This window comes from Nesoenas mayeri, assembly GCF_963082525.1.
Source record: "Nesoenas mayeri genome assembly, chromosome: 11".
NCBI lineage: Eukaryota > Metazoa > Chordata > Aves > Columbiformes > Columbidae > Nesoenas > Nesoenas mayeri.
Window position 1 is genome coordinate 17,036,767 of NC_137563.1, and position 12,490 is coordinate 17,049,256.

The following is a 12,490-nucleotide window of genomic DNA, read 5'->3' on the forward strand; positions in this document are numbered from 1 at the left end:
AGAAGTCCCAAGCACATTTACCACGTACATACTTCATATTCAACCAAATCATATGCTTACAAACATTTGACTACACAAAAGCCATGGTAACCGACTGCCAATATAGACTTACAGTATAGGCAAGCGCTAACTTAGGGAACTGTTGCTCATTTAGAAATAAAAAATAAATAGGCAGAAGTCACATTCTGTAAAAATAGTTTTAGTAACCAAAATTTCTTTTCCCCTTAAAAAATGGGAAAAAGCAGCCTGGGACATTCATAAGCACACCTACTATCACAAGAAAAATAGGGAAAAATTGTTTTCAATAAGCTGGACATTCTACTTCTATAGTATTCATACCTAAAACACTTTGTATAGTATTCTATTAAGAAGATAGAAGGGAAGTAAATTTTCCTTTAATATTTCAGAAAAAGGACTGTAGGAAATGGTTGTGTTTATTTGAGGGTTTTATTTTCATTCAGCCTGCTTCCAAGACTCTTCCTTAAGTCCTGCATAAGCACATCTGTTCTTCTAACACAGAAATGCTTCTTTCAAAAGCTAGTACCACCTTTCTGTTAACCCTGAAGGACTACCTGGAGTAAACTCCTCAGCCCTGCTAGGTAACATCTGTCAGGGCTGCAAAATAGTCATTGGCTTGTGACTAGCAGCACAGAAAGCTCTTTAAAAAACAAAATCAGAACTTCATACAGAACCACATAATTTGGCACCTTCTGCCTGTTAGGATTACCTTGGCTAAATTACTGAAAACAGCAAGACAACATTTGGATATTGTTATATTCATTGTGTCACTCGATGAGATGTTAACTGCAGTTTGTGGCTCAGGAAGAACAACGAAATCATCTCCAGGCAACAAACTTCTCTCTTGGACAGGATTAGTCTTCATCTAAAATAAAAATTTCATTAGGCAATTACCAACACATAGATTACTTTCTCCTATGTTAAAAGACGAAAAACCGTGAGCTATGCTTGATAATATCACTGAGTAAAGGAAAACCTACTTTACTGTGTAAATCTGAGACACCTTACACAAACACAGAAATTTTATACCAGCATTGAAGGCAAGCAAGTTATTTTCTTCCCTCTCTATATGTGTGGTTACATGCTACATGGTACCCATGTACTGGACAATCAACATTCTACAGAAAAAGCTTAAGGTGCCTGAAAACTGACTTTATTTTTTTCATGTGAAATTGAATAGCTCCCTCAAAGCAACAGCATTCAAAAGATCAATGTTCTGTCACATCAAGCTTTCAAGAAATAGCTGTCTATTGTAACTGTTTCACATAGTTTCAAGTATGATTACATACTTCCAGCTTTAAAGTCCATTGCTTCTTTCCTCCTTCAATTCGTTCAATAAGTGGCTCCCACACTGCATAGGTTTCATTGTAATAATGAACCTAAAGAAAAAAATCAAAATTTAAAAAAGGCATCTAGAAACAAAGGACTGGGTTCCTTCTAATTGCATTTAGTAGGAAAAACATTAATAAGAAAATAGTCTTCATTTCACATTTTGAAGATCTATCAACTTTCAAATGGCTTCAAAAATTAATATGCAGTCATGTAATATATAAAATTTTTGTAAGTGACATTTTTTCAAGAAGTCACTACTGGCTTGCTTTCAGAGCAACCAGTCTGGTAACTCCAAATATTTTAATACCTTCACTTAATAGAATGTGGTTTCTATCCTGTCCTAAACTGTTTGAGAGAATGATTTTGAGCTTCAAAATGTCAGTGCTGTAAGTACTTCACTGTACTATGAAATATCGATAAGTTTGAGCAAACCTTAGTCTGAATCTGGTTCACTGGAACAATTAATGTAGCCTATACAAAGTTTTTACTTTTTACTTTTACTTTTACTTTTGTACTTTTTACTGAATAGAAGTTGTGGACCAAAGAGTTCTGGATTGGTCCCTGTCAGCGACCTTCCGCATCCCTCCCCACTTCTGGAACCACAGTGCCTTCCCCCACTGTCTATGGATAGGTATGTGTCTTCCATACTCTACTGCATTACACACATCTAGCGATGAAATAAGGCTTCTTGTATATCCAGTACAGAACAGATTATAAGGCACATTTGCTGAACTGACAAAATACACTTAAGATGTATTTAAGCTATTGTACAGAGTAGCTGCACATCTGGTTGTATTAAATGTTAACATGCTGTCTCTGTAGGAGTCTTATACCATCTCAGAATTCACCATATCTTGGGAAAACAGTTGCAATTGCGGTCAAAACAAATATAGTGGGATTACAATCCAAGATGCAGTGATTTTGAGAAAAAGAGTGTAACTTTATCAATAAACACAATGCTAGAGAAAAAAGGTGAACAACAAGAGTTAAATATGAATATTCAACTAAGCCAAGCTCATTGTTCCTACAGCTGCAAGTGAATATACAGAAAATATGCAGGAACAGAGAGGACTACATTATTCCACAGTAGCAATTGCAATTAAAACCTAATATTGATTGCAAAGTTTCTATAAAGAACACATAATCCTTTGTCAGATTTGACTGACTACTAAAGAACTCCTAAGAGCTTTACAATTTAAACTTATTATTAATTTAGCATATAGAAAGTGTACTAAAAGGTTGCTTGAACATTTTGAAATGTGCAGAAGTGTGTTAAACTGCTAACAGTTTGATTCTACGTACCTCCAGCGACATATCAGCAGTGACTTCCATCAGCGAGGACCAGTTTTTAAGAACACCTGAAAACTCAGATTCTACTAACAACAAAGGGACAGTGTGATGTCCCAGACCACATTCCAAGGTGATCTGAACCGATGTCACTGCAATGTCAAATTTCTCTTGTTTCAGAATATGTTCACGGTCCTTAAAAGTTTCTGTTGCTTCTGTGGCCACATCAACACCAAGAAACCAAGCATTGCACTCATCTATAGGCTTCACTTGCCACAAATTCTCAGGAACTTCAGTTGCTCCTCTAGAATCCTCCTCTGTTCTTTTGGGCTTTATGGCAGCCATAATGGTCATCACAGTATTCAGAATTATTGGTGAGATCTTGAACAAAGAAAAAAATGAAATTATAAGATTGGAATTAAACTGATGGGGGAAAAAGGAAATTTTAAACAGTAATACATAAATTATAAAATCCTCAAGCTGCTGTTTGAGAAACATACCTGTTCTTCCCAAGACATTTTTTATAAGCTTACCTTTATACTAAGTTCTTCTATGGTTACTACCACAGTTTGTAACCCTGAGACGTGCATCATATTTTCCATGACCAAGGAACATGGCCGTAACACCTGAGTAAAAAATTTAACTTGGTTATTAAGGTATCTCCTCGAACCTAATCCTTCCAAATGGTCTTGTATTTTTTTGATCCCATAAGCTAAAGGGATATTGAACTCATATAATAACAGCACATTTCATAGTAACACCATTCTTTCCGTAGTGTTACTGTGCCTCACTCCAGCACCCAAATTTGTACAAGAGTAATTTTGTACTGGAAGGTGAAAAGTTCGTGAAATAAAAACTTTTGACATAAAGCTTTAAAAAAATTGAAAACAAAACCCACACACAAAGATAAGCTTACGGTATAGTAAAAAAAAGAAATGCCAAATACTTAAGAAAACTAAACGCAACTGACAGGTAGTAAGCAAAGTTGCAGAGAAGTATTCTTAGTGTTCAAAGCCCCTCATGCAATTTCCTCACCAACTAACTTTAAATTTCACTTACAAATGAACTACACAGGTTTTAGAGCTCTATGCACCTTCTGATAAAAGATTTCTCTTTAAATGGCATATCACAGATTCACAGTCCCTTCATATCTTCATAATAATCAGTGACATGAAAACTGAATTTTCTGAGTGCTATGGATATGCCAACTAAAAGGACACATCTGCCAACAGTTCTCATTACTTTTTCATTATGAAATACAAGTTTCTTACTGTAGTAACATTCTTGTCTTGTTTTTCTTTGAGAAAGGCACAGACCAACACTTTGAATTCCTTCACTTGAGCAGTCATCCTTTGTGCAGCCCCTCCAGACACCAGAGAAAAGTCACATTGGAAGGAAACTTTTAAGGCAGGGGCATCAGCACTGGTCAAATTAGCAACAAATACAATTTCTGGATCCATGATTACAGCTTTTATTGTCATATTTGGTCGTAGAGATACTTCTGTGAAAATTAGTAAAAAAGTCACCTTGAATATAAAAAGTTTGAAAGCATTATTATGCACATAATACCTAAACCATGCATTAAAAATGCTACATAATTTTAGGGGTACAAATTTAACAAATAATATCACATTTTTTACTTCTCTGAAATGGAATATCACAGAGCATATAGAAATCAGCACCAAACTGGTCAGAAGATTAATTTTGAAGAAACTGTTTCAATATTGTAGAAGGACAGTATTAGCCCTATACACTTTAGTCACCCTAAGCATTTTGGCTCTACAAAGCCAAGCTGGAAGCAGTTATCTGCTGGCTCAATACCTAAAGTAACTAGCTTTAGAGTGAGGATTTACTAATTAAAACCAACTAAGAGATATACAATTTCTTGTCTGAAGATCCTCTCAGTCTCCAAACAGGAGAAGAGAATCATACTACATTTATCTCAGTTAAAAGCAAGACTCTCTAACCTAGTGATGAATCAAGTCACTTCGGTTCTCAGTGACAGGCAGCATGGTGGTGTGTGACCCTGCAGCATGCTGGGACTCACTATGTGAGTTACTCACACCTAATGCTTGCCAGAAATATCAAATATCACACCTATGCAATGGAATAGGTGCCAAGTTGAGGCTTGGTGAGCTACAGGAAAACAAAGAAAGCTTGCCTGCAGCCAGCAACACATTTGAGTAGTCCTCGGCAGCCCCTGCCAGAACCATTTTTCTCAAGTGTGTACTGTCCCTCACTTAGCACAGGACTTGTGCAGGTCATCAACAAGGAAAGAGAGGAACAAGCGAACTGCCTACAGTTTCAAAACACACAGCTTGCAGAAGTATGGGTAAAATATTCTTCACCACTTGCCTTTATAGAGTTAGTTGTTCTTTTTACTCTCTTAACTGCCATCTACAGGGTGCTTTCTACTCTAAGCATGCTTCCTTGCGATATTACATGGGTACAAAATCCTGTTTAGCACAACTGATGTTCAGTATTTAGCTCTGCTGGAGAGCACAACTCCACTTCTAAACACAACAGTTTCAGAATTACTACTACTTGCAACAGTCTATGGTATCAGTAGCCAATTTACGCATTGTGAAGAAGAAACTAATTTGTGAAGTCTGATAGCAAGATAGAGTCTTGAAAACTTCTGGATTATTTCTTTTAGGTTTGAAGTCTGTAAAGGAGGGGAGTGGTGGTACAAATCAGTTTTACAGACCTGTTTCTGGCTTGGATACCCCAGAAGCAACATGCTTTAATTGCCCCTGTGCTGATCTTTCAGTTGAGGATGCCAGCATTGAGTTAATGAAAAAATCTGCTACTGCCAACAGAAACTCCATACTGGCACATATGTACAGCTTGTCAAGGACGGCAGTGACTTGACTTCCATTTTTATCCTGCTTGTAGTTTATATCTATCATTGAACTGTCATTTGTGTCATCTTTCTTGTCTATCATTCTGGAAAACAAGTTCAATAAGAAATATGTTAAACATCATAACATATAGATCTAAAAACCAAAGATGAACTAGTACTTTTTTTCCTCTCCATGTCATTTATAAATAGCAATTACAACATAAGCAGTGTTTCCTCTAGGAAAAAAGTTGTATAGACTTCTCTAGCAGAAGAGTAATTTCAATTTAAAATTTGTATGCAACAGTTTTGGAACTACATATGTAGCTTGAAACAATCATACTAAAGTTTCAGTGCACAGAACTTTCTAGCTGAGGCTGGTTACTCTCTACTCAGCTGTTCTACACAGTTGAATGTAATAGTCAAGCCTCTCAGGTACTTCTTTGTATTTTGGATAACCTGGGAAATAAAGATATGAAAGAAAAATATTCCTTAACATCATTAAATTACTTCATTCATTGCTTTTGTACATGGTATGACAGGCAGCAATGGACAGCCCTACTAAGTTTTATCAATCCCATGTGAAGCAAAGCATAGAACAAGGCAACAGTCTTCCTCACAAGTTGCATGGAGTTGTTTTCCATTTCTGATACACTCAAACCTACCTTGCAGTCACATTCTGAATTCCTTCTCTGAGGTCATCCAGGGTACATGCCTTGAGTTTAACATTAATACCCATTGAACCATCTGAAAACATGTTGCCTGACGATGCCATGACATGCAGCCGGAGTTCACCAAGGCGTAACTTGTCACTATGTGGTGAGAGCAGAGACTTCTACATAATGAGAAATAGTAGGACTAGTTAACACAGAGCAAAGTAATTAGGATGTTGCCATTGCTACTAGCCATGAGCACTTTGATCCATGAACTGAAAGATCTGATTAGCCTGTTGCTGTCATCAGTCCTCCAATCATACAAATTAGTCTGAGAAACACACTGAGACAACAGAAGAAACAAGTTGGGTTCTAGTAAAGTTGTTTCTTCACCACATTGCTAACAGTAATTCAGCATGTGTGACTGAAAGATAATCCATGGGAACTCTGAAGCTCCTACCAGAGGATCCCTCCACTCCCTTCACACTAACTCAATTACAGCCAGGACCTCAGCAATATATGGAAAGCAGATGAAGATGAAATTAAAATACAATCCCATTACAGTGTGTTTCTTCCCTGTGATGCTCATTTCACAAGAACTTTTTAAAATTATACATCCCTCAAATAAAAAGCACCATGAATTCCTGCATTGTTATTTTAAATGCAAAACTACTATGGTTCGCTACATACCAAGAGTTAAAAGGCAAACACCTTCACATCTGGACAAAGCATGTTACATAACCAAAAAAAAGGGAACACTGCACATGTTGTCTGTTTTCAGCACAGGAAGGATGTTCATTATTACTCGCACTCAGGGAGATGTAAGAGGAAAGTTTGGGTCATGTACGCCTTGGATCTGATTACTAACTGAACAGGCACCATGCATAGAACTAGCATCATCTAGGCTAGCAATTCCTGCCTTTCAAATTTTTGTTTTTATTTTGGATAACTTGAATCAGAGCTTGAATGACCAAATCAAATGGTGGCTGTTATTGGCTGGCTGATTTGTTTTTTTTTTTCAGTGTGATTTTTAGAAATACACTGGTGTCCTTCAAATTAAGAATAATCCCTGCCCATAAAAACTCAAAGTTACAGGATAAATTGTGTAAGATCCATAAGGCAAGTATAACAAAGCCAACAGAACCAACACAACTCTTAGTTTTACTACCCCAAGTTCTGTCCACATGAGAAGCCTAAGGTCCCCACCCCATCTGTATGGTAAAGGCTTTGTCACAAACCTGATTCTTATCACTGTTGTAGAGAATTACTGAAAGCGACTCAAAATGAAAGTCAAATTTAAGCGCTGTATAACATTCTGCAGAAGACTGAACTGTAGAAACACTTTTTTGCCCAGAAGCAACAAGAGGACCTGTCAGCAAAAAGAAAATATTTTAATATTTCTTTAGAACACTGGGCTTGGGGGCGGTTTACTGGTTTGGTTGGTTTGTGGTTTTGGTGGGTTTTGTTTTTCTTCTAGTTTAAGACCAGGAAGTCCCAAGAAGAGGAAAGCTCTAAATCAGGAAAATTATTCAAAACAATTCACATTTTTATTTACTCAATGTCACTAAGTTCTATTCAATGCATGGTAAAATTGCCTAGCACAGAGTGGTTTAAGAACCTTAAAAAAAGCTGTCATTAATTTACTGCAGTTTTTCATTTGTTTTCATGAAGAACTACAGGAACTACCAAGACTGCTCAAGGAGTTTGCACTAATCTTCCTTCCACCTACTTCTCATAGCATTATAATTAACTACTGGTTAAACAGTATTTTTTTTTATATTGAGAATGTTACGTTTGGGGCAAAAAAATATTTTAGCGAGGTGTCGACAATATTTCATCCAGAGACGTACACTGTTGACATTAACACACTGTTTGAATACTAATGGTATCCTTGGTTGTTGTAATTGTGCATTAATATTCTGGAGGAGTTGGTTTGGCTTTTTTGATTTTTTTAAAACACTTGCAACTTCTAAGAGGTATTGATATAGACTGCAGAATACCATTCTATAAGAGATGAATTGTAAAAAAATACACTACAGGAACTTTTGGCCATCAACAGCTCACACTAACGTTTTGGCATATGCATACATTATTATTTATAACTTTTCATGTACAAAATGTATATGTAGCAATTAAGAAAACCAATTTTATTTACACACATAGAAGTGCTTCAGATAAATATGATGTTTGAATTTGCAAATAGCCCTCTGCCTAAACATACTCAGCTTTTGAATTGAGCATACCCTCAGAGAAATCAGATTCAGTTGGAACTTTCCCCTTCTTGAGTATCTGTGTATCTTTGATGTTCTCTTGCACAATATTTGGCTGCGAAGAAGCCCCTCCAAGGTTTTCAAGTAAGATTTTCATGACAACAGCTAGATCATCTTCACTTAGTGCAATCTGTAAAGTAAGAAAACGCAACTTTATTCTTGGTGACAATATTTCTTTCCAGAAAACCACACCTCTATCAACAGTATGCAGATGTTGAGGAGAAACATGCTGCTTCCATCATAAACAAGCTGTCTAGTCAAAATGATACTGGTGAAAACACCCTAAATAATTTACCCACTTTTCCTAAAATATCATTTGTTACTTGTTATGAACATGAGCTACAACAAAACTAGTATGATAACACTTTCTAATCTTGTAAGGGCTCTTCACCTGCTAACAATGAGTCACTGATGATCCCAAGCACTTTTTAACAATTCAGTAATCCAGAAATACAACCAAAGAGCATTAAAGCCAAGCTTTACACTGTATACACTAAAGCAACTGCCATTCAGTAAACCTTTAAAGAGTGCACGAACTGAATTTAATTGTAAAACAACAGGATTGTGAAAAAAAATGAACAGTAGTAAGTGACAAAATGTGGTCATTTAGCCCATAATAGTATTAGAACACGTTTCCTGATTTTTTTTACTGGTACTCCTTCAATATCTTATTTCTCTGTGCCTCACCAATACTACATTTGGCCACAGCACAGACCCAGAAATGAGGCAGGGCTGATGAACAACTGAAAAGACCCCTAGTCTGTTTTCACTCAAATCCATATGGTTAATGTAGGACAATAGAAAGTAAAGCACTCCCTCTACAAAGATATCAACCTTAACTTTGAATTGTTGTATATTATAGATCCACATCTACCCTTTTAATTACTAGTAAATCTGCTAAACACTCAAATAACTTGAATATTACAGATTACATCTTAAATCTAGATTTTAAACGCTAACTCAATAGATAAGCTCAATGACTATACTGACTGTTGAGTTAAAAGATAGTTGTATGCAGCTACATCAAAATTATTCATTATATAATATCAAAATTGAATACATCTATAAACTGGACAGTCAAGCTGGAAGTCTTACGTTAAGTAAAGAACACAAATTGCAATGAGTTTACAAGCTCCTTAACTGGGCTAAGCACTACCCTGGGAATAGATCTAACTTTTGATGTAGCTCTTTGATTTGCCATGACATTACCTGCAGTGGTTTTAGGTCTCCTTTGATACCAATTGTTGGGGCTTTATGATACCAAGTTGCTGCTAAATTTCTCTGGACCAGTAAAGTCAAACTCACAGAACGAAGAATTTCAGAATCTGGTTGAGAATCTGTGGATATAATGCACCTATAGAAGACAGTGGAAGCAGCAGAGAAAAAACACTTAGTAGTTGCAGAATCCCAAATAATATCATACAAATCTAGCAGAACTGTGAGTATGCTTGTTTCCTAATTAATAATAATTGGTGCTTACATGCACTTATGCCCAAGTTTGTACTTAGAATTAACTCAGTAACTGTCTTATCTTCCTTTCTTTCCAAGAAGTTTAAGATTGTAGATATGTGTCCCTACCTAAAAGCACTCCTGAATCTAGAAGGGGAGTGGGGTGGAAGGATGTTGTTGGGTTTTACTATGTTTTCATTGCCTACCACCTTTAAACAATAGAATAATGCTGCATATGGATCAGAAACACTTTTTGACTCAGAACAAAACTCTGTCTATACCTCGATAATTTCAAATGAGTTAGCTGCACATCCATGTTGTCAATGACTGGAGGAAGAGAAGATTCATCTGAAGACACCAGCTTAAATTCATTCTGAACTCTGATTAAGCCAAGATCAGCTACCAAAGCATTACACGAAGTTGAAGATTCAGGAACAACTATAACTGGAGCTTTCAAGTTGATATCCATTAAGAGGCGGAAGCTCTTTTTAGCAAAGTCCTTCATGCTAGAAGCAGCCATTTCTGCCGCCTGAAAGGTGACTGCAGTCAGGGTTTCTTGTGCCGTCTGGAAATTGTTTAGGAAGTTCTATTGATAGGTAGTGGGGGAAAAAAAAAAAAAAAAAAAAAAAAAAAAAAAGAGTTCTGTGAGACTAAATAAGCTTCACAAAATGGCAAACCCCAGAAAAACCTGAATTTAAGAAAAATACTATGGCTGAGGCAGAAAGATGAAAACTTCCAATTCAACTGTGCAAGTTTCAAAAGAGAAAAAGGTTAAAATCTTGCACAAGCTAAGACATTGCTTACCTATTTAATTTTTCAGATGTTGTTAAAGCTACCAACTCACTTAGTTACTTATTTTATTATCCTTCTCTTTTGCCATTCTTCTATAAAGCATTGCAACTTAAGTGACACTTATTCAGCAAAATATTACTATATGCTTGTATATCAGTTCACCATGAGGTACAGGTCACAAATAGCCAATTACATTTTATTTTACTAAAAAATTGTAATGTCAAGAAAAGAATTGAAACTAATGTCTTACCAGGAGAGACATAAAGAACTTATGTAGGTAAATTATTTGGATGCAGCCAACTTTCAGAGACATTTTACCATCCACCCTTGACATATCTGCATAGGCTTCCCCTGCAGTAGCGTCTGGATAAAGTAACATGTGAAATCTAAACACTTCATCTCCCATTATGGAGACAGCCTAGAAGATTAAGTCCATATAGTTAATACTCCCTGGCAATAAGCTGTGATACACTTATTGCTCAAGTTATCAAACAAGAAATATTTCCACAAAAAGATCAACTGCAACTTATCAGTAGCACTTGGACATGTATGCTAGGCACAAAAGGAAACTGAATCAGGCATCTTATGGCATGTCTGTTCTCACTTCATTATCTCTGTATGTTTAAACCATGCTACTCAAAATAAAATGCATCAATGCAAACATGATAAAAAAATAATTCAATACTCATGTTTTGCTTCCCTGAGATAAAGGAACTAAACCAATGAAATTTTGCTTAATATTTGGTACATTACATTGTACTTAGTATTATACAACACAGCAAATCAACTACAGTGCTGTCATTAAATAATTTAAATAATGAGGTCTTTTTGTCTATTTACAATCTACACAACACATCACCTTCTTATGGATTGTTTGTGGATCAACATTTGTAATTATAATATCTTCAAGTCTGGAGAACACTTCAATCTTTTTAGTTTGCATAGCTACAGATGCATCCATTCCTGATTTGAGACAGAAGGAAGAAGAATTCGTGGAAGTGCATTTATTAAGTAAACACTTTTCTAAAAAGCAGCATTATGTACTACCGAATACAAAGAAAAGCTTAGAAACTAGTATTCTTGATGTAACAACCAATGCTAAGCACAAGGCAGAAGTCGTGATCTTATTACACATGACAGGTTTGCAAACATAAACTGACTCTAAAAATAGAGTAAAAATTCCTAACACTATCTGGAATGTAGCTATTAAAAAATGGAAGTAGTGTTATTTATAACATAGTGGCTTCATTTCTTTTAATTTGACTCCACTTCGAAATTAATTGCCTTATTTTTCTGATTCAAACATTTTCTTCCCTCACAGGCATCTTGGCTACTGAAATAGTTAACTACAATCATATCATACAATCCAAATGTATTCGAACATAAGTTAGAGACATCTACAGTGCACACACTGGCCTTTCAGAAGTTAATGAATGGAGAGGAGTAAGATATTTCTTGCTACAACCAACTAATCTAATATTTAAATCAAAACCCTTACCTTGTATTCTAATGTCAGCAATTCTACAGGTCTGATCACATACTGTAATACCAAATGCATTTAGCTTTGCAGTGAGTTTTAATTCACAGATGTCATCAAGGGCTGTAATAGCAGATACTGGACAGGCAACACGAGACATATAAGAACTTCATTACAAGTCAGGTTTTTAAAACAAATGTTAGATTATTTGTTATATACATATATGAAGCATTCAAAAAAGTAACCTGCAGTCAGTAACCGTAAAAGTTACTGCTAATTATTAGTCAAGACATGAATTAAGTCTCTCAACACAGTTTTCTTCTAGCACAAGAACAGTCACGAACACAGGCAAAAATGGTTTCTGCAGCAAAAC

General features: G+C 35.8%; 1 protein-coding gene across 1 annotated transcript in view; it reads right to left on the minus strand.

The window, feature by feature from the left end:
* VPS13C (vacuolar protein sorting 13 homolog C) overlaps window positions 1–12,490 on the minus strand; it is a gene marked incomplete at its 5' end in the record, with an annotated part of 87,701 nt that overhangs the window by 32,966 nt on the left and 42,245 nt on the right. The window contains 14 exons of the mRNA XM_080350943.1: window positions 728–883; window positions 1,308–1,397; window positions 2,653–3,018; window positions 3,171–3,263; window positions 3,909–4,138; window positions 5,345–5,583; window positions 6,142–6,311; window positions 7,368–7,498; window positions 8,373–8,529; window positions 9,609–9,753; window positions 10,130–10,434; window positions 10,891–11,058; window positions 11,500–11,603; window positions 12,139–12,255. Coding sequence (XP_080207069.1) covers window positions 728–883; window positions 1,308–1,397; window positions 2,653–3,018; window positions 3,171–3,263; window positions 3,909–4,138; window positions 5,345–5,583; window positions 6,142–6,311; window positions 7,368–7,498; window positions 8,373–8,529; window positions 9,609–9,753; window positions 10,130–10,434; window positions 10,891–11,058; window positions 11,500–11,603; window positions 12,139–12,255 — 2,471 coding nt within the window. The remainder of the gene's footprint in view (window positions 1–727; window positions 884–1,307; window positions 1,398–2,652; window positions 3,019–3,170; window positions 3,264–3,908; window positions 4,139–5,344; window positions 5,584–6,141; window positions 6,312–7,367; window positions 7,499–8,372; window positions 8,530–9,608; window positions 9,754–10,129; window positions 10,435–10,890; window positions 11,059–11,499; window positions 11,604–12,138; window positions 12,256–12,490) is intronic.